We start from the raw sequence: 27,330 nt of genomic DNA, 5'->3' as shown, positions 1-27,330 counted from the left end.
AAGCGGTAAAAATCTTCCATTGCCAAAACTATTAAGGCTTTGAATTCTTCAGCCGTCCTCTCGTACTCATGGCACAAATGGAACCGTCGCTGACGTCGTATCATGACGCTAAAAATTACCCTCGAAATGTAGCTGATCGCACACTTACCCCTTTCGCCTTGGACGCCATTAGCCACCAATTGAACACGCAAGCGCCTCGATTGTTCGCCGAGGAGGCCCAAGCAGCGTTGGATTCTTTGGATTTGGCTAAGGGCGCAAAAGGTATGGATAAAGTCATTTCCTCGAGATGAGTTGGCCTCAACCTTGACGAACTCGCCAGATTTTTGGCCGACTCGTATCAAAAGTACTGAGCGCTTGAGAGAGCATCTGGGGATCCTCCCATTCCGGAACCCAAACAATCACCAATGCAGGTTTCTGTGAGTAATACCCGACCTCCTATTTGCAGTGTATCAGCAACTGATAAGTTGACTGTAGCTTCATACATGCAGCCCATTCGAGGGACAAGCTGAAGATCTCACGAGAAATGCTCATGCTGTGCTTCACACACTTTCAGGTTATGCCTGAATTTGTTGAATTTCTATTTCCGTTTGGCTTTCAGTCCTACGCACAAGACTTTTACTTCAGTGGCTTTCGTCAGAGAACACAATTGGCTGAGCGTCGGCGGAATAATGCTCCTGCTCCTAACGCTCGGCCTGTAGACAAGAGATATCAAATCTGCTGCAATTTGAAGTCGGTCGAGCCATCAGATTCCGACGGCTGGTCCATTCGCCATTGCGCTGTCCATCATTCATTTGACATGAACGAGGTGCGGACAAGTTGGATCATCGTCAAAGGTGATGAGCAAATGAAACAACGTATAGAATCAGCGATCAGCGATCGGGGCCGTCATGAACCGTCGGACTTCGAGTCATTGGGGCGAGCCTTCGAGACATCGTTGGAGACCCACTTGATCTTCTGCGACTGGTCAGCCGAGAACTGGCGATGGTACATCAATTCCCTCGAGGAAAAATTCCAAAGCATGACACGAAGGACTTTCTCGGCGCCTGTTTATGTGCCATTTGTTCCTGCGGCAGCCACGGACCAGTTTACACTAAATCCGCGTACCAATACTGACATATCTAAATATTCTATGTTCTCGCGGACGCGGACAAATCTGACCGAAAAGAGGTCCCTCAAACCGGCCATGAAGCAACGACTTTCCGCTCCTCAGACGTACGAGAATCCAGATACTGGCATTTCACAGCCCTTGCCTCCAGATGAGGACGATGATGATGATGACGGCGACAAGGAGCCAGAGAGTCCGCTCAAACCGAACGACGTCAAAGCTGAGGACGAAACCCGCGACTTTTCCTTTGGCAAGTTGCGGAAAGTTCACAATGTTGCAGAAAAGGCCAACGAGGCTGTCTTGGTGTTGAAGCAAAATATCATTGTTCTTACTCAATTGAAACGATACTACAGATCGATCTCAAGCCGGAAGGATTTCCCAAAAGACCGGGTAGAGAACTGCGAGGACGCGATTGATGGTTTCGAGCTCCGTATCGGGGGACTCGAGAATGACATGCAGACGCAGATCCTGAGGCTCGAGACACTGCTGCGTCTCCTTGAAGACCGTAAGACTTTGGTAAAGCAGATCATGCAGTCCGAATAATCAGCTAAGCTAAGAAAGACCAGCTTCACAGTATTCTCGACTACCAGAACACTCAAGCGAACAAATACTCAACGAAGAGCATGTTCACGATGACCGAAGACATGAATGACATCGCCCGCAAAACGAAGGTCGAAACCGTCTCAATGAAGGTCATCACCCTTGTGACTCTGTTCTTCTTGCCTGGAACTTTTATATCTGTAGGTCAGAATTTTCTATCGGTAAGCCTCGTGGTGTACAGCACGACAGCGACTCATCCCTTTTGTCTTCGTCATTGTTCAGTGTAAGTCAAGACACATTTGAAGCTGACTGCCAATCTGCCCGTGCTTAGACACTCATGAGCACCGAAATCTTCCAATCAGACTATACCGGGCGCGGGATGCCGAATCCCTACGCCAATCTCAATCCCGTACAAATTTACCTCGCCCTGAGCTTGCCGCTTACCGTCGTCACCCTTCTCTTCTGGGCTGGCTTCCACTTCTGGGAGATGCGTCATGAGAAGCAGAAGAAGAAGCACCATAAAGCTGCTGGTTGGCAAGTCTGACCTTCCAATGCTGCATCCTTCGATTTTCTGCGCCTATGCATAATCCTGGCAGATATCATTGTCTCACCGCTACAGTCTGCGATATCACCCATTGTTGGGGTCACAGTTTCATAGAACGAATAAGGGACCCGTTATGTATGAAGTCACTGTGGCATCTTCTGCGTATCAGACTTTGTGTCTTGGCGGCCGCAAGGTGGATGGTTGCCATTCCTTGAATGCGTCTCTCGCACGTGGACTGGAATGACAATTTTTTGAACGATCCGAACAACATTGAGATGACTGATAGACGTCTGAATCTATAAGCTGCGAGAAGACAAACACCAGTAGAAGGTCTATTGCAGTCTTCAACTCCTCGTATCAATGTGAAATTAAACCTTGGCTACGTCGATGGAACACGGATACTCTACGAGTACAGATAGACTAGTCAAGCACCCCCAGATGAAAGCCACGGCCACCACCATAGTGTCCTTCATCTCCACGCAAGACGTGGCCGCCTGCCGCTCGTGATCACGCTGCCGAGTTCCCCTCGAAGAAGGAAAGTCGAACGGGTTAAAACACAGCCTTGGCGTTCCCGACGCAGAGACTGATCGATCTACGGTTCATCCGAACCGTGCCGTGCCAGCATCTGGGGGGTAATGCGACGTACCCAATATGGAAACGATTGACCCCGCATGTTCAGCTTGCCCGAGATGCATAACTAGCGTGGAATTGTGTAAGTTCTAGCGTATCCCGCCTTGCCACGACCCAGTCTGCAACAAGATCGTTGGAGACATTGTGAGTCCAGGGTTCTTGAAAATTCGCACGGTGATGAATGTGTTTGATCGGTTAGATTCTCAGCCTTGTCCGCAATGCTGCACGCTGTGCCATTTCCGGTGGGCTCGAAGATTACTGGCCGCAGCCAAGCCATGTTTCGGGTTGTCAGTGATCAGTATGCATCTTACCTTGCTGAGGTCTATGTATGGAACCATCTTGCCCAGCCGTGTGATCTCGGTCTATGTTATTTTTACCGCGTATAGCGAGATCTATATTGAGCTCTGCCAGATGATTCACTACCTCCGAAAAAGAATCTTTCCTCAGTCCCGAGTTGGCAATGGTCAACGCGCTACCGCATCAGCCTTGCCTGCTGAATGCCGCTATGCGGCTCAGGTTAGGTTCCAGAGTCCTCTCACGATGTATAAGACCCATGCCGACCTGCTGAGGGATAGAGGGGTGGGAAGTACATCGCTCGTTAAGACGCTCTTCAGACATTTCATTCAATTTCATTCCATCTGTGATTCATACTTCCCCTAAACCCCATAAGCTACCACCATGAAATTCACCAAATCCAAAAAAGAGACCAAGAAGTCCCCCGAAGAAGAATACGTCGAACGAATCTCCACCCTCACAGAAAGCGAACTGCGCGATCTCCACAAAGACCTCAAAATCGACCATTATGTCAACAGCACCGCTGCCGTGATCAACACCGCATCTGGCGTCGGCCTTCTCAGCATGCGCTCAACCACTCGCAGGTACCGAACCGAACGCATGCAGATCGAAGCCATGGAGGCTCGCATGAACGAAATGGGATGGACGGCCCACCCGAATCGATACAGGGATGCGGTGCCGATTGCGCTGGGAGTCGCCGCCGGGACCACGGCCGGGATGTCGTTTGGGCTCATCAATGTTGAGAAGAATGCGAAACGTACTACGGACTATGTGAAGAAGAAGGACCTGTTCAAGACGAAGGAGCTGGTCGAGACGAAAGAAATTGATGCTGAGACTGAGACTGAGGAAGCTGAAGTTGCCGAAGAGGTAGAAGTTGCAGAGTCTTCTCCGGAACGCACACAGACTCATGAAAAGACCACCGAGCCCGTCATCGTCTCGCACAGTATCGCCAGAAAACCCGTCCCCGCCCCAGCACCAACCAACACCATCGCAGCACCTTCGCAGCCCGAAAATCTCAACACCGCCGTCGAGATCACCCACGACACCCGCGTGGTCTCCATAGAACCAACCGCCACCGAACCACCCGCCCCTTCCGTCCATGCGTGCCCGGCCGCAGAGCCGAAGCCGACGAAGAAGGAAGCGCTCTTCTCCCAGGTCTCCGTCATGAACAAGAAAATGCGCAGCTTCGGGTTCAAGAGGGACGGAGAGGAGAAGGAGACGACGGTTTCTGTCGCGGAGATTGCGTGCGATGCGCGGAGTCCTGCGATGGATGCGGAGGCAGGTGCGGTGGTTGGTCACGGGGTTGTCGAAAAGCTGGATGGGCCGCCGCTGTACACCGCCGAGGCGGAGGAGTGTGTTGGTTGAGGGGTCCTGGATTGGAGATGATGCCGGGGTTGTTTTCGGTTTGGCGTCGTTTTCATCTGGATTACCAATTTTTTCTTGCTTGAGACCGTGGGACAGGTGAGGTACATGGCTATGTTAATGAAACCCGACTTGATGCCGTGCTGTTCACTTTAATCCTTCGCCTGAGGTAATGCAGCACCAGTTGTGACAGCAAGATGACAATCATTATATCATTTGTTTTAGCGGTAATCTGTAGTAAGGAAAGAATCCCGTTGGTCTTTTGTGAATCAATTGTCAAGACTTCATCCTCCAAGAGATCGACCCTGTCGTCGCGCCATCCCAGTATACTTGACTGAAGCTCGGCTGGAGGATGCCGAAAGAAAGTCTTACTGGGAGGAGGTAGCCAATGAATCGGACTATAGGACCGTCACGCTTTCCCCAGAGAATGCAACAACGCTGTTTTGCTTTGATTAGGCAGCCGTACAATATTAATGGCAGATACTGCAGGATCCACCAACTGGCTGTGTGCTGGCGTCTCGGCTTCTGCTCGCATTGCTCCTGATCATCGGGCTCCACAGATATAGGCTCAGATGATGCGGTTCGATCGGTCGTCTCAAGCTCTATCAATTGATGGTTTAGACCATGAAGAGACAGATTGGATTCCATCCGGATCGTATGAAGAGAATCCCAGCATGGCGCAAGAGGTTTGTCGAGGGTACGACTTAGAAGAAGCAGGGGAGGAAAGCATGAGGATCAGTTACAATTCATATCCTTATGCAAGCCGGCGAAGTTATCTAGCCAGATGTCCCGAATTGCTGGAAAGCGGGCAGGAGTAGTCCTCTTGGTGTCTGGTCTCTTCGATATCGACATCGCACAACGACATAATTAAAAGGTTCATTTCAACGAAATGTCCCACAGTGTCGAATTCACAATTGGCATGTAAACTGTAGCAGAGCTTTTAGTCAGGTCCGAGTAGCAGAATCCATCATCGGACTCAAAGCACAAAGCGCAGTTCAGCTCGTAAGGATCACGATTTGCAGCCATGCATGTTGCATGGACCGCTGCAACGATGATAAGGCAGGTAGGTTGTCTTTGTCAAACAAGTCCTTCTCGGCAGCCTACAGGCTGATTCTAGACAACATACTCTACTCAGGCTTATCTGATCTTTGAAAACATCGTCTGATGGCCTGGTCCTTCCCTATATGCATGACCTTTGCTACGTGCTCTTAGTTTACAAGGTAGGTTATAGCTTTATAAGTAACTAAAGTAGGGTGCCTGCAGGCGGCTAAACACGGCGAGACAGGCTCCGCGACTCCGCGCGTAGCCTGGACAGCTTCTTATCAGCACTGCGTCATTATTGCATGCCAAATAGAGGGGAAAGGCCAGCGAAGAAAACGATCTACGGTACGGTATACCTGGTGGTCAAGGTAAAATCTTGAGGCTGCTGAATGCGAGTTGGGCACGTATCACTTTCTCTTTTGAGCGGACCATGTCTGCCCGCTATGCTGTTTTGTCCATGCTCGATTTCACATCTCATCCCTTCGGCGGAATTGGCAAACTTGAACCCCCCCAAGAGAAGAATTCGAATGGCACGCCGACTGAGCCTGTCATCCTCTTCCAGACCGCCTCTCCTCCTCAAAATCCGCTCGGCGCCTCGCTTCATTATCTTTATTGCGTGTTATGGCATCTTCACAGTTAGTGGATAGCTTTCAATACGACCTTTCATTCTGAAGAATCTCTGCTAATACGAACAATTGTTTAGCACTTGTTTTTCTATGGCATGGTAAGCCCGCTTGAACCCACACCGTCATCCTTTACGCTAACATACCACAGCTTGTCCCTGTCACGCCGACCGCCTTAATACAAAGAGCTGGTGTGTCCCCGAAAGACTGTACGTTGAGTTTTGCCACGCTGCGGCTTCTGTCCTCAGGTCATTCTACTGATGGATACGACGCCCTAGTACAGAAATGGAACTCAATTCTCCAGGCCATCTATGGCGGCGCAACACTAGCAATATCCCGTGAGTCTACTGTTCTTGTGCCGTTGAGAGTTTTTGGTCTCTGACGTGTTCTCAACCCTTCCAGCGGCCGCTGGCTTGTTCATGGATCGCATGGGGTCCCGTCGCACTCCTTTCCTGCTCTGTCTTGTCTGTCTCACAGGCGCCACGGCGCTTCTTGCCGTCGGGACAAACATCGGCCTCTGGGTTGCAGGACGCCTTCTTCAAGGTGCATCCGCGGGAGTGTTATGGGTCGTGTGCCTGGCTCTTCTCACTGATACCGTTGGCCCGGCAGGCATCGGCCAAGCGGTCGGGGTCATTGGCATCCCAATGAGTATAGGACCAATTGTAGGGCCCCTACTTGGCGGCGTCATCTACGCCCACGGTGGATACTACGCCGTCTTCGGACTGATGTTCGCCATGCTGGGCGTGGACGCCGTGCTGCGGCTCGTCATGATCGAGAAGAGAGTTGCCCAGAAGTGGTTGGAGGCCGAGACTGTCCAACCTGACATACCCGATGTTCGTCCCGAGTCCGATTCACCAGTGAGTCTGACTCCGTGTCCCGAATCTTCCGATACTTCCTATACGATGACAGGAAACGACGATGAGACGACCAATGGGGCGCCTCCTCCAAGTCAAATTCTGCACCACCAGCTTCCCCCAATACTAAGGCTTCTGCTGTCCTTCCGAATGCTTGTGGGTCTCGCTGGTGGACTGCTGCAGTCCTGCTTAAACGTCGCGTTCGACAGCACTCTACCCCTGGTCGTCAACGCGCTCTTCGGATGGCAGCAGACCGGACAGGGTCTAATCTTCATCACAATCTTGCTTCCATCCCTCCTACAGCCCGTCTTCGGCGCGATAACCGATAGATATCAGCAAGGGAGACGACTGCTCGCAGCCGGTGGTTGTCTTCTGGCCACCCCGGCCTACGTGCTCTTACGTCTTGTCACGGAGGACACGCTGAGCCAAAAGACCCTGCTTTGCGTTCTCCTGGTGATCATCGGCCTGGCGATGGCCATTGCCATGCCGGCGATTATTGCAGAGATTGGTGCCACTGTTGCAGACGCGGAGAAGAATGACCCGCAAGCCATCAAGGGATCCGTCATTGCCACGGGATGGAGCCTTGTCAATGCTGCCTACGCGGCCGGTTGCTTGATTGGCCCCTTGTTCGCAGGCCTCATCCGCAACGCGGCTGGTTGGCAAACAACGACGTGGTGCCTAGGACTTTTGAGTGCAGTTACGGGAGTGTTTCTGCTGCTGTGTCTAGGGGGTTGGATAGGGAAGCTTCGACCAAAAGCATTCGTACACAGGGTACCTATATGAAAGTATAAGCCCATTCACCTGTTCGCTGGCACCTATCCGCCTAATTGCGCCGTCAAAATTGAATGATTCACCACCTGGAAACCCCCCCAAAAATGTACCCCAATATTTGTTTTATACGCTTTTCAACACATATTAATTGAACTTTCGGGAAAGTGGGAAGAGATATGAGAAGGTCCATAGGGAGGGTTTGCTTGCATTCATGATCGAAATCCTAAAGACAGAAGAAGGGAGAAGGCATTATATGAAGTGTGAGGGCAGCGGAGCAGCTCTCAAGAATAAAAGATTCTATATACCCCCAACTTACCCAGCATATCTTCACTTACCTTGGGGAAATGCGAGTCGTCCGCCGGTTGCTTTTCAAGATTGGAGTCAGTACGACTAGCAATGACACTGCGCTTCCGCGATATTGGCTGGATACCAGAAAAGAAGAGATCTCATATACTGCTGGGAAAGGATGTTCGACCAGCTTTTCGGAGAGGAGAGGGTTTATCACAAGGTACTCGAGACATTTCTCAAGGACACCACTGAAGTAAAGAAATAGTTATAACCCCGACAACACGCCGACGCAAATGTCAGGCGGAGGTGGGGACGTCAATCAGGAACGATTTCTCGACGCGGAGAGCAGATTTCGAACTTTCCAAATCTCGTACGGCTTTGCGGCATGTTACTGTGGTAGTAGCAGACTTAGTCAACTTCCCACCACCGGACAGATAACGACGTATATGGCCTATAGGAAGTTGCCCACAACTCTCTAAACCTCGTCCGCTATGGCCAAGAAGCGCCACCAGCGCCGGCTAGCTTTGGAGACCGGTCGGGCAGTCAAGATTCCTCCGAGGACGTCAAAAAACAGGCGCCGCAATCAACTGTCAACGCGCCTCCATCTACTTCGATTCCGCAATTGATGGAACCCCTGCCTGTCAAGTGGAACATAACTCCTCCCATTCGATTACCATCGACACGTGCGTCGTCTGTCTTTCGCTGTGGGGAGAAAGCACCTGATCGTTGAGAACCAGTGAATATACGGTACAGATACTCATCACTGGAGCCACAACCCGTCACCTTGAAGTAAGGGAACCTTTGGCGGAGTACTGAAAAAGTTGAAGGAGAAAAAAGGCTTTACAGCTCTTAATGTAGTTGAATGTCTACTCTTTGTTGGGTAGAGTGCTGCGTGCAGAAGCGCAATCTGATCTGAGCGCCAGTTGGCACTGTCTACACTTCGATATGTATGTAACATCGTTGAGCATGAAAAAACTGATTTCAAAACCAAGAACCTCTGCCCTGTCGATCTGGCGAGGGATTGATGAATCTCTCCATTGTAAGGCCAAGCACACGTTGCCAAGTTCATCGCACCCCAATCGGATTTCTTGCTGACCGCACTGACTGCCCTTAAAATGATAGCTTCCAATCCTATTCCCCCAATAGCGGACAACACACAGCGAGCTTGAGGTCGCCTCTCTGGCCGTTTGCTACGTGAACAGCTAGACGAATTAGTCTCAATAGCGCCTGTGATAATTCAAGGTCTCTGGACTCTCCCGGGAGAACCAGGAAGCTGAAATGAAAAATCTCGATCTGAGTATGGTAGAAAGTAGATCGATCAGTGCTCCTTGGGGGGCATCGCAGACCCCACATCGCTCATGAAAGAGACGAAGCGGACCGGACTCGATGACAAAAACCTGGCAGAAGATAAAGGGCCGATCAGGACGGTCCTGGTCTACAGGAATCATCCTCGCCGGTCACCTATACGACGTAGATCTAATTCACCGCCGTAGGACTGGGTGATAGTGGAGCACATGATGTTGCCAAAGACAGGTGTCCAGCACGAGCCATCTCCGGACCAATTACAAATCCATATTAGCGTGTGCAGAAAACGTTGGAATACTTGGCACTGAGAAAATCACACACACCACCACCAAAAGTAGTACTGAATAGATAAATCTTCTCCCATATCGCATTCTTCAACCTTCCTCCACTATGTATCGTGTTGCTATACAATTAGGGGTTCCTGATGCTTTAGCCAGAGGCTTTAAAGCAGACTTGAAGATATTTAAGCCTCAATAGCGATAGGCGAAGGCCTTAATAACTCTGGGGTAATAGCAGCAGTAGCAAATGTAGTTTAGTCTTCAAAATCTATCTGAATATCGCACTCATTAAGAGCCCTATTTAACTCTCTTATATCCGTTTAAAAGATATAGCCTCCCATAGCACTATACTTGAAATGCTCCCTTAAAAAACAATCGCATCGACTCCTCCTCACGGCATATCGTAAAAAATCATTAAAGTTCTCTTAGAACTGAGGCCATACCTCGTGAAAGTGTCTTCAAACCCATGCCTTTAAGACGCTGAAAGAGAGCTCGATAGGATTGAAATCTGGTGAGTAGGGAGGCAGATATCGTCTATTGATCGTTGCGAGGGGTATTTCGAAACAACAGGAATTGGCTAAGCGAGATATACAGGAGCTTCAAATATGATGAGGAAGGTGGTAGAATGCGATATGGGAGAAGATTCATCTATTCAGTACTACTTTTGGTGGTGTGTGTGTGATTTTCTCAGTGCCAAGTATTCCAACGTTTTCTGCACACGCTAATACCCCAAAACCATGGGATCCTTACAAACTCATACCCCATCTTACATTTTCACACCCCTCACCAAAAAAACGGGGGAATAAATTTGTAAGTTGCTAGTCTTTGGGGTATGGATTTGTAAGTGACCATTTCTTGGAGTATGAAAATGTAAGATACCACCAACTTGTAGATGTAGTTGTCCCTATACCTGTAAATGATTAGAAGGGTATTTAGGGCCCAATCGTTAGTAACCCGTGCACTTTCACGCTGCAGACACCCCTACGACAGCAAGGGGCCCCGCAGGGCCCCCGAAGGGATAATTCCCAACACCAACACGCCCGATAGACGGCAACTTACAAAATCACATCCCTATCAATGGTATCCTGACAAATTCATACCCCATTGGCGGTATGGAATTGTAGGATGGGGTATGAAATTGTAAGAATCCCATACCTAGTGTAATTTGCCCAGCCATCTACTTTAGACTGCTGTTTTGGTACCCTGCAATTAGCTCTTCGTTCGAGTCTGTCTCTTTTCAGAGCCATTGCATGCTTTGCGCCCCATCTACCCACGCCGGTAGATGGTCGTCGCACTCCGGTCTATGCCATAGGCATGGGAGTCGTCTTGCGCTCGGGTATGAGATATATGCGAACCCGGCTCGCAGAGATCAAGGCTGTACGTTGGACAAGCATGGTACGATTCTATGGAAGCACTACCGTACATCCCGCAGATCTGACTCCGTCCTAGAGGCTGAGCAACGCCTTAGCCCATAGCGTAGAACATCCCTTCGACCTAGGCGATCTGTGCATATAGGGAAAAAGACACTATCTTGTCAAAATCGAGGCGCTCGCCAGACTTGACACACCATTCCACATCTCGTGAGGACTCCCACTTTCGGTGTATCATATCTTCACCCACTCCACTGCTTGCAGATCTTCGCCAGCGGCACAATAATATCCCCACAGATCACGCTCCAGAGCTTCGTATCCTCCCAGTCCAAGAACCTTGTATCACCGCTAATATTCACCCGCAAGCAATGCGCGACCGCCTTGTCGTACAGGTCTGGCAGCGGCTCGTCGACGTCGTCGAGCCACTCGACCCCGCGCGCCATGCGGTCGTAGTAGGCCGTCGGCGCATTTTCCAGGCCGAAGCGCGCCTCGAGCGTCGTCTTGTGCCAGATCTCGAGCAGCAGGATCCCAAGTTCGAGCAGTGCTACCTTGGGCTCGATGCTGCGCGACGCCGTCCGCAAGCCGCCGAACGCGCACCGCACGAAAGGGCGGTTGAGAAAGACCTGTGCCTGTGCGCCGGGCCGGACCAGGAAGAAGACGACGTCCTTGGACCACGCACGATCGAGCCAGCATGTCTGTAGGAGCTGCAGTAGGCTGGAGGCGAGGCGGAGAGCGAGCAGCATGCGGAATTTCCAGGGGAGGGGGGTGCCTTCGGCCTGTAGGATCTCCTTGAGGGAGATTGCGTCGTTAGGTTCTTCCTGGAGCTGATGGGCTAGAGAGGCGTTGTCGGAGATGGTCCCGATGGGTTGGTTGCCCACGAGCGCGAATGAGATGCGGCGTTGGGAGCCGCCGGCTTCTTTGATCGCGGCGCAGATGCTGGCGACCGAGGCGATCGCAGGCTTCGAGGGCGATGAGGCCCTCTGCGACACGAAGGACAGTCCTACCAGCGTGTTTGGGCGGCTATCCCGACGAGTTTGGTTGTCTAGTGAGAGGTTGAAATTGTCATCGCAGTCATCCTCGTCGAATACTTGCACGACAGTTTCGTAAAAGACTCGCTCCTTTGGGCAGGTGCCGGCGGTGAAGACGAGGTCAAAGATCATGAGGGGGGTTACGGAGTTCGCTTTTCCAACCCGTCGCAAGATGTCGGCGGCAATGTCGACCCGGTCATCGAGATACAGCCTCGTCTCGTGACTGTCGTGGCATTCTTCTCGAAAGCCGTCGGTGATGGCGAGATACAAGGTGCTAGCAAAGGTCCGGATATGGCGGAAAGCCTTTGCGAGCTTGACCGCCTTTCGGGAAGAATCGCTCTGGATGGTCTGGCGGTTTGACAAGGTGAGCCTTGAAAAGCGGTCAAGCGCAGCCGTGCCATCATCAATCTCTTGAATGGTGGCCTTGATATCAGTTATTCCGAGTAACAGCTTCACCCGTGGAGCCAGATCGACCAGTATACTCGTCTTTTCTTGATTGGCATTGATGATAGCAACCAGGTCATCTGTCGGTTCCTGCGACTGTACTTAGCGTGGAATCCTGATATATGGCGGATCACTATTGGGACTGGAAATTGAAACCTTACCTGGTGCGCCGGTACAAGACCTGATATGTTCTCGGCGACTTTTTTGACAATGTCATTGCTCGCCGTGAGCAGGCCAACGAAGGCGATACTGTTCTTCGGCCCCAAGTAGTCCTCTACCCGCTCTCGAACGTCCTCGTTGCTGAAATACCCGAACGGGTCTTCCTCCAAGGCGCCGATATTCTCACACCCGCATGCGAGAACGACCGACTTGACGGTTTCCTCGAGGATTTGCTGCTGAAGGAGGAGCGCACGGGCGAGTTTCTCGACATGTTTGCGCTTCCGAATCGTCGTTCCAACCCGGCGAATGCTGTCTTTATACGCGTCGACGGAGTGCAGCACTATCGGAAGAACCCCTAGCGCAATGCCCACAACTTCGAAGCCTGACATGAACGAGATACGCTTGTGAAAAGAACTTTATGAGATAAGTAGCAACGAAGTTAAAAAGTTGTGGGACCATCATTGCTAGGTACTTTACCGACCCTAAGAGCGGGGTAGCGGGACTCGCTTCCACCATGGCCTGTCTAGTGCTTACTATAAGGGGCTCAGACACCGCAGGGGGCAAGTGGGGGCGGCTCGTCGAGCTAAAAATATACCTAATCTCGATTAGAATAGCAGACGCTATAATAAAGTAGGGCTAGCGTAAACTATACGCGTAAACTCTTCACTATCCTCTATATAGATTAAATAATAGTTAGATAAGTTGTAATAATAGCGAGATAGCTATAAAGATTACCTTGACGATTATTAAATATATATCTATCGAAACTATACGCGTCTTCGTTATTTATCTCTTAATCTATATAAGAATTAGTAAAGAACACCGCGTAGGTGACTTACATTAGCGTCTGCCATTCTAATCGAGATCGAAAACGTGCCCGAGAGAGATAGCAGCTCAATTTTGAGACATTTTCTGCGAAGCTGCACACGTAGACCTTCGGTACCACGGTACCACCCAATCTATTAGGGCTAGTAGCATGTGCGCTGCATCAGCTTTTGATCAAGGCAATCGGCTTTTCATCGTTAACCACTACGCAGCTCAATCTACAGGCAGCGCTCGTCTTTCAAGGCTGAGATCCCAGAGCCTTACCATTCTATCGCGAGATCCCGACGCGATCCGCTGACCGTCCCGTGAGAATGCTACGCCGTAGACATCCGCTGAATGGCCTCTAAGGACACCGACATTTGTCCAAGTCGTCGTCTCCCAAATTTTAATCATGTAGTCATAAGACCCAGACGCCATAAGTGAGCCGTCAGGCGAGAATGCTAATGCGGTAATGCCTTTCTCATGAGATTTGATGGAGCGAAGCAACATTCCTGAGCCCAAATCCCAAAGCTTGATAGTCCAGTCGTTACCCGCGGTCGCAAGTATCTGGCTGTCTGGCGTGAATGCGAGGGCGTAGATCACTCGACCATGGCCCTTGAGCGTGTGAAGTAGTGCCCCCGTAGCCAGGTCCCAGATCTTAACCGTCCTGTCGTTGGACCCCGACACAATATACTTGTCGTTGGAGCTGATGCCTATAGAGAAGACACCAGCTATATGTCCCTCGAGAGTAAAACGCGCCGTTCCTGTGCTCACGTCCCAGAGCTTGCATGTCTTGTCGTGAGATGCAGAGGCCAACAATTTGTCGTCCGACGAGAAAGAAAGACCGCTGACGGCTCCTCCGTGCCCCGGAAGCGTATGGAGGCATGTGTTCGTACTGACGTCCCAAAGCTTGGTCGTCTTGTCGTATGATCCCGACGCTATTGTCCGGCCATCGTGAGACCATGCTAGAGACCTGAATCCGCTTTTATGCCCCTTAAGGGGTGTGGGCGCTGCTTCACTTTCCAGATCCCAGAGCCTGACCACCTTATCATCAGACACGGAGGCTAGGAGTTTGTCGTCTGGAGAGAACGCCACCATATAGACCGGAGTATTGTGATCCTCGAATACGTTGACTGTCGTCCCGGTCACCACCAAATTATCCTCGGATTCAGCACTCTTCGCTTCCACGGCCACGTCGACTTTACTGTCGATTGCCAGAACCGCTTCCTCAGTGAGTTCGAATTTGGCTTCGGGCAACCTACTTACTTCCTCAGATGCTTTCTTATCGGGTGCGTCGGGGGGTTCCTCCGCCACTTCAATTCTGCTCTCGGGCGCCTCGCTCGCTTCCCCGCCTTCTTCGACTTCACCGCCGGTGTTCTCACTCTTAATGTCCAAATCCCCTTCAAAATCCTCGTCCCGAGAGTCCTCAATCGTACCATTGGCCTTGTCCGAGTCAGCATCAGCAACGTCGTCATCGTCGTCGCCACCGCAGGCAACAGATCGCGGCAACGAAAAGAGGGAAAATCTCTCCAGATGCAACGCGATGTGGTTTTGCAGTACTCTCGGAGTGTCGAAGACTATCGAGCATACCGGGCAAGGCCTGTCTGTAGCCGTCATGATGGATTCACTGGCACGGATAATTCGATTCGCCGATGCATCGTCACCATAGTCGGTGTGTTCGTTGCGAAGATGTTCTCGGTACGTCCCCAGCAGAGTGAACACTTGACCCGAGTGCTCCGGACAACGCCATACCTTCCGATGGCACGAATTCTCGTGGTGGGCCCAGTCGTGGCGGTCGTCGTACAATTGGTCTGGGTTCCTGCAGTCCTCGTATGTGCAGATATAAGGGCTGAGATCGTGGATAAGATGGGCCCTGTGAATTGCGTCAGCTCTGTTGTAGTTGTCAGTGCTTCCATAAGGTCCTCCTTACTTCCACGCCTTAGCGGCAAGAGCTCCTCTAGAGCAAAAAGTGAAGCAGTACGGGCATTCGAAGAACTTTTCACCCGACTGCGTTGTTGGTGGGGGAGGGAAAGCCACTGCATCTCGGGCCGGCTGCCACGTTGAAGGAGCATACTCGGATACCGTAAACATCGACTGATTCTCCACGAGTTCGAGTCGGGCCAGGTTCAGATTCGTAGCGGTTGTGACGGACGCCGCAGGAGGAGCCAATTCAGCCTGGGGTATGAACGAACTGTTGGACACATGCCTGTCGAACGAGGGCTGGGAGGGGATCTCGGTCCCTGGAGTCAAAACGCTTTGTGTAGATATAGAGGCCCTCGCTTGACGAGCCAGTTTCTCCCGATGCATCTTTCGATACGCAAACTGCTGCCTTCGGCGCACGTTTGCGCGGGCGACGCGGCGAATGAGAAAGAATTCGGCGGCTCCATGCTGAGATAGGACGGTCCGGATCGGCTCCCAGACACCATCTCCATTATCTTCTCCTCCAACCGTATCCTTGGTGGGTTCCACCGTGTCACGCTCCTGGAGCGCCCTGGCCTTTTGGTACTGGAGGAACAGCGACCTGATGTGGTCGTAGTCGGCTTGTTCAATAGCGCGCAGGAAGTCGACACCGGTTTCTTCGTCGATCTGCTGGTGGTTCGTCGCTCTGGATGAGCCGAGCCTGGATGACGGATTTCGGATCTTGGTTGACACTTTGTAGAGTCGGTCGATTGGGTCTCGGACACCATCTAGAAGGAGATCCAAGTCCGATTCCTCCGTATCATCGTCGCTGGAAGGCTCCGAGTCTGACTCTTCTGCCTCTGGGTCATCATCATCATCACCACTTCCATCATCGTTATCATCATTATCATCATTATTATCATCATCGGGCGACTGCTCATCGCCGCCACCGATGCGCATCTGGATCACTATTGGAGCCTGCGTCAGCGATTTAACATGCGCGTTCCAACAAGGGACGGCCCACCTTCGGCCAGAGAATCCATCAGCTCCTGCAAGAATCTCCGGATCGTTTGCGCCAGCCTATCCGCCTCCCGAACGCGATAGTCCAGAGAGCCATGGCCTACGACGAAGAGCCCCAGATTCACAGCCCAGAGCTCGAATCGCTCGGCTTCGGCGGTGAATGAGGCTGCGGGCCAGTCTTGGGATGTCTTGTCGCTATTTACAGTTTGGACGCGCTGAAAGAGGCTCAACGCTTCGAAGCCAAGGTCAGCTAGCGAGGCACTCATTGGCAGGCCGCCCAGGAACATTGCGGAAGCCATGGAAGACGAGAAACGCAGGCACGAGACTCATTAAACGCCGAGATGAACGCTGATGGGGCATCGAAGCTTCTGCGGGAAAAACCACAGCAACGCTCTCGAGCAGAGGGGGCCAAAACGCAGGAGCTGCATGAGCGGGCGGCAAACGCTCGTTGGAACGCCCAAATCCAGACTCCTTTCCTGCATCGATAACCGCAAAGGCGGTTCAAAATCTGACGGTAAAGAATCAAATATGCTAATAGTAAGTGGACATGACCCACGAATCACGCATTAATCGCAATAGCTAGGGGAAAGGGGCCTTGTGGTGGGGTTGCCGGTTCGTCATGTTCCCCTCTCTTGTAAGAGCATGCAGCAAAAGTTAAGCATAAAAGGAAGGATCAGACGACGTTTTCCATGATCAGATGAAGGCTGAACGGAGAACACCATTGAGAATCAACGTGCATCTCAACACTCTGACGGCGCAAGAGGCTTGAATACATTTAATCAGCTAACTAATAGTCTTTCTGCCTGCCCATTGTCTTGAGAATCTCTTTATTATTGGTACGTGTATCGTGAGTTTATGAGCGCCGAGCAGCCTTACTCGGATTCACCTACCTAGTGACTGGGACATGCAATGTCCGATAAGTCCGGCCGCTAAAGTGTCTCGCGGGTAGCAAAAAACCCGGATTGGCCTGCGAGCCTTAATCTTAGCCCTCAAATCTAACGTGACAAAACCCGAGTGGCACTTTTGAATCCACTTCACTTGTCCTGTGGTTAGCTGTCGTGATAAAACCTTGGTCTCAAAGTTGTAGAGAATAAGCAAGAGAAGTTTTCTTCCATAGCGAATATTTCAAAGCAGTCTCGCACAAAAGAGATGTCTTGGTACGGGTGCCAATCCGGGTTCTTTTGCTATCCACAAGAATTCTTGAAGCTTTGAAAATCGTGATCCACGCTCCACGCTCCATAATTCATATTTTCTTCGTTTTTCATGTAGAATGAAAGATTGCATGTCCCAGCAGATTGCATACTTAGGTAAATCCGAGTATAGGGCTGCGAAGAGGGACTGCCCAAATTTAAAAATTTCGAGAATTTTCTCAAGTCTCTATAATCGCCGTCCAACCCTTTCCTTTATGCTCCTACAGGGCTAGAGTGATTGGCCCTGCCAAGGCTTCTGGCCCCCCGCTCTTCGATGAATTGTTGTCCACGGTAAACACACACACTGCAACCACCTTGACAAGCTCTACAGTCTACTACGTCTGTGGAAGCCCGGAAACCTCATTCAATCCCGTACAAGGATACTAAGAAAACGGGACGAAGATGGAGTCTGTAGGTCGATTGCTCCGATTTAAGAGCTTGAATTAGGTGATCAGCCTTTACTTTGTCACTCATGATTGAGGCTCACAAGATTTCGACCGGCGATTGCTCCATGTTGGAGCGGAGGATTTTCTGTTGGACTTCAGCATCTCAGCCCTGTTATGCTTGGCAAGGACTACAAGTAGCAGTACTCCTCCATAGAAAAACAATAAGCCGTCATCAACTTCAACATTTTCGCCACAGCAATCAGCTCGGTTCGTCATGTTTACAGAGTAACGGAGGCTACCTCCAATCTTATGGCTCTCACTGGATGCAAGGGTGAGGCCTCATGTACGCATCACAGTGATGCGCATCTCCCATGATCGCACCTCGGTTATGCCTGGATTGCAATCCTTTGAACAAGTCCCGTGTACGGCGCAGCAAGCTCCTTATGCATGTCTCACACCATCATTCCGCAGCCACAAATGCGATCCACCAATCCTTTTGCGAACATCTTCGTTTCGAATGAGTAAGCTTCTTATCATTGTTCAGCTCTCCGCAGCCTCGCGGGCGAATTACCGAATCATACCCCTACACCAAAATCCACCCAAATATGGGGTATGATTTGTAAGTTGTCAAAAGTGGCCTCCTGTCTGACCATAGAAGTAAGGGATTTTCTCCAACCGCTGAAAACATCAGATGAAAATCGAGTGGGGGCAATTTCGACCCCTCGAAGGCCACTACGCTTCAGACGCTTCCGGGGCCCTCTTACCCTAAAAGATTCAAATACCCAGGTTAGCTCTAGGGGTCTCACTAGCTAGGTGATCGGCCCGGAGTAGAAATGCAAATATAAGGTACCAAGCTACCGCTAGCTTAAAAGCCATGCCCGGGGGCCCTAGAGGAATAATTTCTAATAGGCACCTAGCTGTATCTATAAGTAGGCTACCACTATGGCAAGGACGCATCCTCACCAAATCATACCCCAAGCAATAGCAAATTAGCGAATCATAACCCATATTTGGGTGGATTTTGGTGTAGGGGTATGATTCGGTAAGGATCCATACTTTCGGGTATGAATTAGTAATTCGCCCGCAGCCTCGCACGCGAGCCATCAATTCTTTCGCTCGCATCTTCCTTTCGGTTGACATAAGCTTCTTATCAACGTTCAGCTCTGCACAGCCTTGTGCATATAGGGTCCCTACTTCTGAGAGCAGGAAGGTCCACTGATAGGAGCGAAGCGACCCAAATTGATAGATTTACACACCCGAACATCGGGTAGCGCTAAAGCCGGTCAAAGACTTTCACTTCTTTACCTATCAAAGTGGTCGGGTTCTTGTTCCTGCAGGACTGCCATATGTACCCGTAAGCTTCAGGGGTCCAGTCCTAGCCAAAACATTTTACCCGAGAGGCGGCATTAAGGAAAGCACCTCACACCCTAACTTGTTAAAGTAAACAAATCTGTGTTCTGCATAGACATACCCTATCCCCTCAACCCGCATATGTTACTCTGACAATCGCGAACGCTGACCCGACCTGAAGGGGTGTACAGGTATGAGATCGCTTGCAGATTACCGAAACTCGGCAATGGCAGATCTGTTCCAGCAATCTAGCCTTTCAGCTGAAATTACGCCGCTACGGAATCGCTTCTCAACATGCTTATCGATCCCTCTTCGCTCCTGGCTAGGTGCCCAGCACAGCCATCCTGTGGGCTGAAATGCCACACTCTTCGCAAACACATGAAACATTGATTTGTCAGGCTGTGCCGTGTGTACAGTGAGCGACCCACGATGCTGTCATCGATTGTAAGATCAGACTCAAATACCAGAGCCTCTAGAAAATGTGTCAACCCCACAAGTCACTCATCAAAAATCCCCCCTCAACAAAAACACCAACGGGCAAGGTTTGACTTTTTTGTGTGCCATTGAATTGCAATGGCCACGACAAGCAAAGCTGCATCATCATCTGACCCAAGCAACAAGGGAGGCACTGCCTACCTTGCTACACAGTCAACATTCGTTGCTATTGCGACTCTTCTGGTTTTGATTAGGGTCTATGTTAGGACCGTTGTCGTAAAAAGCATTGGACTAGATGACGCCGTTATTGTCTTGGCTCTGGTATGTACCCTTTTTACCAACACTAATTGCAAGCTAACCGAAATCAGATTCTTTCTCTCATCGTCTGTGCGATGACCAGCCTCACAGTGCACTATAGTGCATTGTACCTCGCCGGAGACTACTCAACAAAGGCTGAAGCGCTCCGCGACGTCACTACAGCTTTGAAGTGGAGCTCGATAGCGGCGCCAATCGGCATCTTTTCCGGACTCTGCACAAGATTGTCGATATGTCTGTTCCTTTTGCGCATCTTCCGCACGAAGAGAGAATGGAGATGGGGCTTATATGCTGTCATGGTCTTTGCCACAGCCGTCATCATTCCTACCATTGTCTCTCTTTTGGCCCAGTGTTCACCAGTCCAGAAGCTCTGGGACCCGCTCTTGCCAGGCAGTTGCTGGTCACCCCGGACTGTTATTGACATAGGATACTTCAACGGCGGTAAGTAACCCTGAATCATCTACTTTACGATCGAGCCAAACCTAAATATTCTTCAGGAGCATCGGTGTTATGCGACTGGATACTCGCCACTTTGCCAATCGTATTCATGTGGAACATACAGATGAGATTCACGGTTAAGATTGGGATTTGTATCTTGATGGGACTGGGTTACTTGTGAGATCTCCTGGCCACGCCATAGATGTTGCGCGGCTAAATCAAGAAATAGCACCGGAATCTGTGCCATTGTCCGGACCACACTGTTCACCGATGGTACCTCTGGAGCAGAACAGGGTAAGTGCTAGCGGCGACAGCCCAATCAGAATCATCTCCAGTCCAACAAGTTGAAGTGTACTGACATACATCATAGGCGGTTCAATCCAATCGGCCGTCTGGGCCATGTAAGTCCAGCTCATTCCAGAAATATCTTTTCGTCCCTCGCTACGTTCTGTAGCCCACTGCTAACCACAATTTATCGTGCCACAGCCTCGAAATAAATGTCGGCATTATAGCCGCCTCCATCCCGACTCTCAAACCCCTCTTCAATCCCTCACGCCCCTCGATCTTTCGTTACTTCAAATACCGCAGAACATCCGAGAGATATCGCAAGACTTCCGAAAACACACTAGCAATAGACACCGACGATCAAGTCCAACTCAACAAACTTACGCTTAATACTATGCCGAGTGCCATGCCCTCTTCTTTGTCTTATTATCAGGACAAGGGTAGAAATCATGGCAAAGGGTGGGAGGACCTGGAGTCTCAGGCTAGCATGTCGATTCCGGAGAAGGTGCATCTTGCGGAGAGGGGCAGGGAGATGGAGACGGGATCGAATTTGGAATATGTGGGTGATGGTGAGGTGCATGCTATTGGGGAGTATGTGGTTTGATTGGTGTAACGACCCGCAATGCCAAGAAGCGAAGTGGTTTTTGCATATGCCAAGTGTGTACTGAGCGCTATTACGGATCACTGTACATACTGGACTGATCAAAACTCGAGGATCTGCTACCTCTGTTGTAAGCAGGTCCTACCGTAAAGCACCTACATGTAATCAAATGAAATTATGGATGTTATGGATGTTCTGGTCTCGATCTTATCTAATCTTGATCTGGACCGGTTTGTTTTACGAGTACGGACGGGGGCGCCTGAAATCTAGGGGCGATCCGACGATCTGACGATCTGTTGATAAGGTCCGACCCAAAATCCGTGTGTTTTCCAGCCTTGCAAGGCTGAAGAGGTTACTACATAAGAAAATAGGCTCCAAAGCCCTTCTTCACCGATAATCATACAACCACCTGCAAACCCACATTACAAAACCCGTACACCATGTCACCGCTCCCCCACGTCCTCGCCACCGTTCTCTCCCTCGAGCTCCTCCTCGGCGGTCAAGCCCGTCTCCCCTTCTCCCCCACCCCGTCCCTCTACAAGCGCGCCATGGCGAAAGCCGACGGCACCCTCGCCGCCTTCCCCTTCGTGCCCCTGGACGCCGTCACCTTCACGCAGGTCATCGGTGTTGCAATGTGCCTTGCCTCTGTCGGTGTAGCCTTGCCGGCGACGAGAGTGGCGGGGTCGGTCCTGTCGGGGTGTTTGTCGCTGATGGGCGTGTAAGCTAGTTCCCCTTTTCCTTTCTCTCTAGATCCATTTCTTCCGCGGAATGTCTTCGTTCTTGGTTTTTATGTTTGTCAAGAGACACTTCTGATCTAGACAATCACAGGTGGAGTCAGTGGAGGATGGAGATACCGTATTGGCTGCCGGTGGTCAACACGGGACTGGCAATGGCTATATGGACTGTTTCGTAGGGCGTCGCATAAGGGCGTCGTGGAAGTCGGGAAACAGGCATGAGCTCTGCCAACGGAGGCAGCTTCACCCGTACACGGGCGCAAGAGATTGAGAGGAGACGATACTTGGCAAGTGTCATGTATTATGAAAGTATCGTCCTGGTAACACGTGATGAAGCTGGTCAGATCAGATGACGCTTCGACATGCGCAATTTCTTCAGATATGTTGCAGTGTCAGTGCATTATGATTCTGCTTGCGCTAGTACCCGCCTAACCCTAATTTCGGAAGACAGCCCTAAAGTAGGAGCCCTGATCCCTGGAACGCTCGGGGTCGGCAAACTAAACTTCACAGTGGCGGATTTTTGAAGTCGAATATTTATTCAACCATTCAACGTGCGCTCATCATTCCGGTTGGGAAGTTGTAGAGTTATACGATCAGAGTAATTCATACACCAAGGTTCTGGTCGTTGAAGCTTTCGTTATTGAGTTATAAAAGTTGGTAGAAGATATGTTTTGCGATTTTCGAGGGCCCTACTCTGTAAAGTACTCGGGCAGGTGACACTTAGTCGCCTTGCCTATGGGCTGTTTTGTTAGTATTGTTAGCATCATTTTCTTTTCTTTTTATACTTATCTTCTACTCTTCGACGTAATGTTAATTAAAAGCACTTTAACGCGACGTCTCGGGAAGTCTAGAAATCTTGTGGGTGTTAGCCTTTGCGAGAAATATTATTATCCATTATCGCCCCTTAATAATAATAGAATATTATTATTAGAAGTTATTACCCCTACGACTAGAGGTTAAACGCAGTATTTCTTATAACCCACCCGAAGGTAATTTATTATACCTCTTAATAAGCTGAGAATATATCGATTATATCGATTGATTTTTTTACGTTTAAAGACTCGATGCGCGCTATAGCGAGGAGCCTTCTTAACTTTATAGTTAAATACGATAATCTCGTAGTCTATAGAACGATAAATACGCAAATTTAATAGAATAAGTATAATACTAAAAGTGATAGGCGGCGTAAGAGATAAGGTTTACGAGGATCTTAGAAAGGGAAGTAGATATCTCGCGGTTTTATTATAGCCTCGAATAATAGGGTAGGATTAATATCTCGATCTTAACTCTGTAAAATAAGGCATATATCACATAGACTGTTAAGGAATCATTATGGTTTGACTCATATATGTGGTGTAGTGTAAAGTTGTTAATTATCTATGTGGTCTGCAGGCAGATATGTGCGGTGCCAAGCCTACGCTAGTGGCCCTATGAGTATCCCTGAGGCATCTCATGACAATTGCCCACAAAAAACAGAGAAATGCCATGTCCTCATGGCAAGAAGTATACATGCATGTGTGCTTTTCGAAAAATCGGAAAGGAGTGGAGACACCGGGCTAATTAGTGGTGTGGATCTCACAAAATCTCCTGCCGTAGTGAAAACTTTTGAATAATGAAATGGATGTCGAAGCAAGACATCGGACGGTTTCAATTCGTCCAAATATGCATCGTCCGATCTTCCTCATTGATCTTCCTCCTGCAGTGGCCCAATTGGCTGTGATCGACGCAGTAGATCCTCCTCTTGTGACGTCATTGCAGTGATGTATCCTATCAATGCAGTGGGGATGACAGGCCAAGTTGTAGTGTCGTTCTCCGCTTGCTGAGTGGTGATTTGACGTGGAATCGTAGAGAGCATATAACGTGGGATCTTGAAGAGTAAGCCTGTGTTCTTGGTGCTGAAGGCCTTGCTGCCGCTTGATTTCTCCGCCGTGTTCTCCGCAGTATTCTCCGCATTTGCCTGTTGTAGTTCCTCCTCTTGTAGAGTATCAGACTGAGTGGCTTGCTGAGTGGCTGACTGAGTGGATGACTGAGTGGCTTGCTGAGTAGCTGACTGAGTGACTGGCTGTAGAGACCTTCTCGTATATTGCTGGCGAGTCTTCTGATTCCGGTGCTTCTTCTTCTGCTGTGTTGCACGTACGAATGGACACTCCGGTGATCGAGTAGCGTGGAAATCGAATGGATTGTCACTATCCCAGTCACAAGGATCAAGACCGCATAGTGAGCACACCGTTAGATCCGGGGATGGAAAAGTAGGGTCGAATTCTCGATGAAAGCCAGCACGGGCTACGGTAGAGGCACTTGGATATATGTGTGGCCATGACGTGAATGAGGCAAGTCTTGCAGCGTATGAGTTCATGATATCGACAGGCCTAGTGAAAGGATCGATAGGACGGGGTGTCAAAAGGTACTCGATGACGCGAGTGTGTTGGAGGTCCGGCTTGGAGCGTCACACTATTAGGTGTTGATGTGGGCTTTGCGTAAACGTCTGATGACGCCTGGATATCCTATGAAGTAGGGCCAGGTGTTGCTACCAATTGTTAAGGAATCATTATGGTTTGACTCATATATGTGTGTGGTGTAAAAGATGTTAATTATCTATGTGGTCTGCAGGCAGATATGTGCGGTGCCAAGCCTACGCTAGTGGCCCTATGAGTATCCCTGAGGCATCTCATGACATAGACTCGAGGTTAAACTGTAGGGACTTTTGCGATATATAGCGCTATCGACTCCCTGAGATATTCCCCTCCAGCGGGAACGGCAACGAGAGAGAGAGCTTCTAAACTCGAGAAGACCGGCTAAATCTCAGACTAATATATAAGAGTATAACGAACTCAATACCTACCTATAGTAATACAACCTTATCTCCTTAATCTTACTCCCTCGAGTAGATAGCTTATAGTATACTTACCTATAGAATTAATAGACGAAACCGTATATATAGAATACTCTTACTATAGGCGGTTGCCAGGGAAAATAGTTATTCTATCAACGAAATAATCGATAACCGTATCTTATAATAAGAGATTAAACACAGCCTCGAAATTTTCATCTTTCTCTTAATACGGATTATATTTAACTTTCAGCCCTTAAATCTTTATTTACGCTAACAGACTTTAGATATAATTTTTAACCGATTAAGTTAGGCCTTATTATCCTCGGCTTCGCCCATAATACTCCGTAACATCTTTTCACTCCCGGCGATAACTATCGCGATCGAGGCACTTAAAGAGATATAAGAACGCTATATTTTACGTATAGTATAGAATACACTAACGTTATTATATCTAAAGATAGTCGCCTATAGCTCTAGATACAGTCGAGAAGATAGGATCGAAACCGATTGTGACATCATTAAAGACCTATGAAATGCTCTCTTAAGGGAGTATAATAGTAACTATATCGCCCTATTAGGGGAGCTAGACGATCTATAGTAGATAATTAAATCCAAACACCTCCGCTTCGAAGTTATAGCCTTTATGTAAGATGAGAACCTTAAGAGATAGCACGTTCTTATGATAAATAAGAAGATCTCTACGAGAATAAACCCCCTTACGAAAGACTTCCTAGCGAAGCTGGCTGATCTACCCCCGAGCGAATATATAATCTATTATTTCGGGGCGATATTATAGATGATAACCACTAGTGTACGGGAGAGGACGCACTCGATACTTATCATGCGATATGGCAGTAGTATACTTAGAGAAACCGATATAGAAGATATTCTTAGGACGGATCTTTAGGAGCCCGTTCGCGAGATAGGAATTATTCGAGTATTAGGTTAGATGTTATGGATTGGGGAGTAGTATAACGACTTTATCCAAGCACGGGATCCGAGAGTATGAAAGATGCAAATAATTAACCTAGCGGCTATAGCAGCTGGGGTACGATTATAGTACGATAACGGTCTTTTAAAAGAGAATATGTCCTATATACGCCGCCACCCCTCACTACAATAGCCACAGAGCATAGAGACACCCACTCCGAGAAGGGTGTTCAAGACACCGCCCCCCGAGCGACTTTATGAAAGCCAACCGACCAACTGACACTGGACGGAAGGCAATGGGACGAACAACACGAATGAGGAACTTCGATGGAAGCGAGACGGGACAGAATTGGGGAGGCATGGCCCGAAGACAACCCTTTAATCAGTACTGTTTCTTTTCTTTTCTTTAGGCGTATGGGTCACTCTAGATAGCACACTATACGTAAAAACCGGATATGGCCGAAAGGCCGAGTGGGGAAAAACGGTCCCACTCTAGCCTATATGGCTAGAGGGGCGCCCCTCCGACGTAGGAATTACACACACACACACACACTCTGTAGAGTAAGTGCAGTTTATTCTGCCGACCCCGAGGGACTTTAGGGGTCTGTGATACGGGCATTGAGCCCCAAACTGGGCTGAGGGCGCAATTGTCCAGGCCTCTTGGCGCAGGAGTCTTGGCTTTCGTTGCCGACCTCCGTAGGTAGCACAGCAATTTGTTGCCTAGAGCTGGCGTATTGAAGCAACTATCTTTACTGTCGTGGTACTCTTCGTGTGTATTGTAGTGCGGACTATCAGGTGGCAGTGAGTCGGGCAACAGCATGTACATGCAGCGTCTTCTCCTTCGGCAGCAGGACGGATTGCAGCGCTACACCAGAATGTGGACCAGGACCAGCCCTGCCGCGGGACCTCCTTTCTTTCCTTGCTGTTGCGCAATGGCGCGGAATCGATCTGCTTCCAATTACCTGGCAGCCAGCGATGGATAATGTAGGCAGCGGCACGACGTCGAACATATATCAAAATAAGAACTGATCTTAGCGACGCATTTGAGCATATTGAATTCAGTGATTCTCGTAGCGGTTTCCAGACTCTAGGATCCGATATTGCTCTGCTCGGTCACCCTTGGAACCGGAACCATGCGAACATCATCAAAATCCAAGGCTCGTGTTGGAATATTCCCCAGGACAGGGAAGACATTAGACCGGTGCTGGTATTTGAGAAGTCGCCCTTCGGCGACCTGGGCCGGTTCATGAGACCTGACAGAGAGACTGGATCTCTGCGTAGATATTGCAATGGCAATGCAGAGTATGCAGCTGCGCTGTAAGCCTCCCGGATGGTCACGATAAATGGTAATGAAGTAATCAGGTCAACGGCCATTGTTCACGGCGACATCAAACCTGAAAACGTGTTAATATTCAGAGGGGGAAAGTTACCGACTCTGGATATAATTGTTTTGCTTCCTCAGACGCCTCCATGG

At 49.7% G+C, this 27,330-nt stretch overlaps 8 protein-coding genes across 8 annotated transcripts; 5 read left to right on the top strand and 3 right to left on the bottom strand.

Moving 5' to 3' along the window:
- Nucleotides 1-77: 77 nt before the first annotated feature.
- On the top strand, nt 78-2,189 carry HO133_007369 (uncharacterized protein; the record flags this gene model as incomplete). The annotated part of the gene is made up of 5 exons (XM_037298260.1): nt 78-261; nt 320-416; nt 475-1,621; nt 1,672-1,845; nt 1,977-2,189. The coding sequence occupies 5 exons, from the start codon at nt 78-80 to the stop codon at nt 2,187-2,189; spliced, it is 1,815 nt and encodes a 604-aa protein (XP_037156895.1).
- Nucleotides 2,190-3,497: 1,308 nt separating this feature from the next.
- On the top strand, nt 3,498-4,478 carry HO133_007368 (uncharacterized protein; the record flags this gene model as incomplete). The annotated part of the gene is made up of 1 exon (XM_037298259.1): nt 3,498-4,478. The coding sequence occupies one exon, from the start codon at nt 3,498-3,500 to the stop codon at nt 4,476-4,478; it is 981 nt and encodes a 326-aa protein (XP_037156894.1).
- A 1,021-nt stretch (nt 4,479-5,499) lies between these two features.
- On the top strand, nt 5,500-7,776 carry HO133_007367 (uncharacterized protein; the record flags this gene model as incomplete). The annotated part of the gene is made up of 4 exons (XM_037298258.1): nt 5,500-5,538; nt 6,220-6,240; nt 6,291-6,477; nt 6,542-7,776. The coding sequence occupies 4 exons, from the start codon at nt 5,500-5,502 to the stop codon at nt 7,774-7,776; spliced, it is 1,482 nt and encodes a 493-aa protein (XP_037156893.1).
- Nucleotides 7,777-11,247: 3,471 nt separating this feature from the next.
- HO133_007366 (uncharacterized protein) lies at nt 11,248-13,025 on the bottom strand (the record flags this gene model as incomplete). Its single annotated transcript, XM_037298257.1, has 2 exons — nt 11,248-12,567; nt 12,639-13,025. 2 exons carry the CDS (start codon nt 13,023-13,025, stop codon nt 11,248-11,250), a joined length of 1,707 nt encoding a protein of 568 aa, XP_037156892.1.
- Nucleotides 13,026-13,674: 649 nt separating this feature from the next.
- Nucleotides 13,675-16,646, bottom strand: HO133_007365 (uncharacterized protein; the record flags this gene model as incomplete). Its single annotated transcript, XM_037298256.1, has 3 exons — nt 13,675-15,313; nt 15,422-16,307; nt 16,364-16,646. The coding sequence occupies 3 exons, from the start codon at nt 16,644-16,646 to the stop codon at nt 13,675-13,677; spliced, it is 2,808 nt and encodes a 935-aa protein (XP_037156891.1).
- Nucleotides 16,647-19,858: 3,212 nt separating this feature from the next.
- HO133_007364 (uncharacterized protein) lies at nt 19,859-21,362 on the top strand (the record flags this gene model as incomplete). Its single annotated transcript, XM_037298255.1, has 6 exons — nt 19,859-20,041; nt 20,089-20,476; nt 20,533-20,650; nt 20,703-20,767; nt 20,844-20,874; nt 20,960-21,362. The coding sequence occupies 6 exons, from the start codon at nt 19,859-19,861 to the stop codon at nt 21,360-21,362; spliced, it is 1,188 nt and encodes a 395-aa protein (XP_037156890.1).
- A 437-nt stretch (nt 21,363-21,799) lies between these two features.
- On the top strand, nt 21,800-22,272 carry HO133_007363 (uncharacterized protein; the record flags this gene model as incomplete). Its single annotated transcript, XM_037298254.1, has 2 exons — nt 21,800-22,041; nt 22,188-22,272. The coding sequence occupies 2 exons, from the start codon at nt 21,800-21,802 to the stop codon at nt 22,270-22,272; spliced, it is 327 nt and encodes a 108-aa protein (XP_037156889.1).
- A 1,502-nt stretch (nt 22,273-23,774) lies between these two features.
- On the bottom strand, nt 23,775-24,449 carry HO133_007362 (uncharacterized protein; the record flags this gene model as incomplete). Its single annotated transcript, XM_037298253.1, has 2 exons — nt 23,775-24,215; nt 24,321-24,449. 2 exons carry the CDS (start codon nt 24,447-24,449, stop codon nt 23,775-23,777), a joined length of 570 nt encoding a protein of 189 aa, XP_037156888.1.
- Nucleotides 24,450-27,330: the final 2,881 nt, after the last annotated feature.

This window comes from Letharia lupina (assembly GCF_014066315.1).
Source record: "Letharia lupina isolate WasteWater1 chromosome Unknown contig_3, whole genome shotgun sequence".
Classification (NCBI taxonomy): domain Eukaryota; kingdom Fungi; phylum Ascomycota; class Lecanoromycetes; order Lecanorales; family Parmeliaceae; genus Letharia; species Letharia lupina.
Note: the sequence above shows the minus strand (reverse complement) of the source record. Positions and strands in the feature narration are given on the sequence as shown.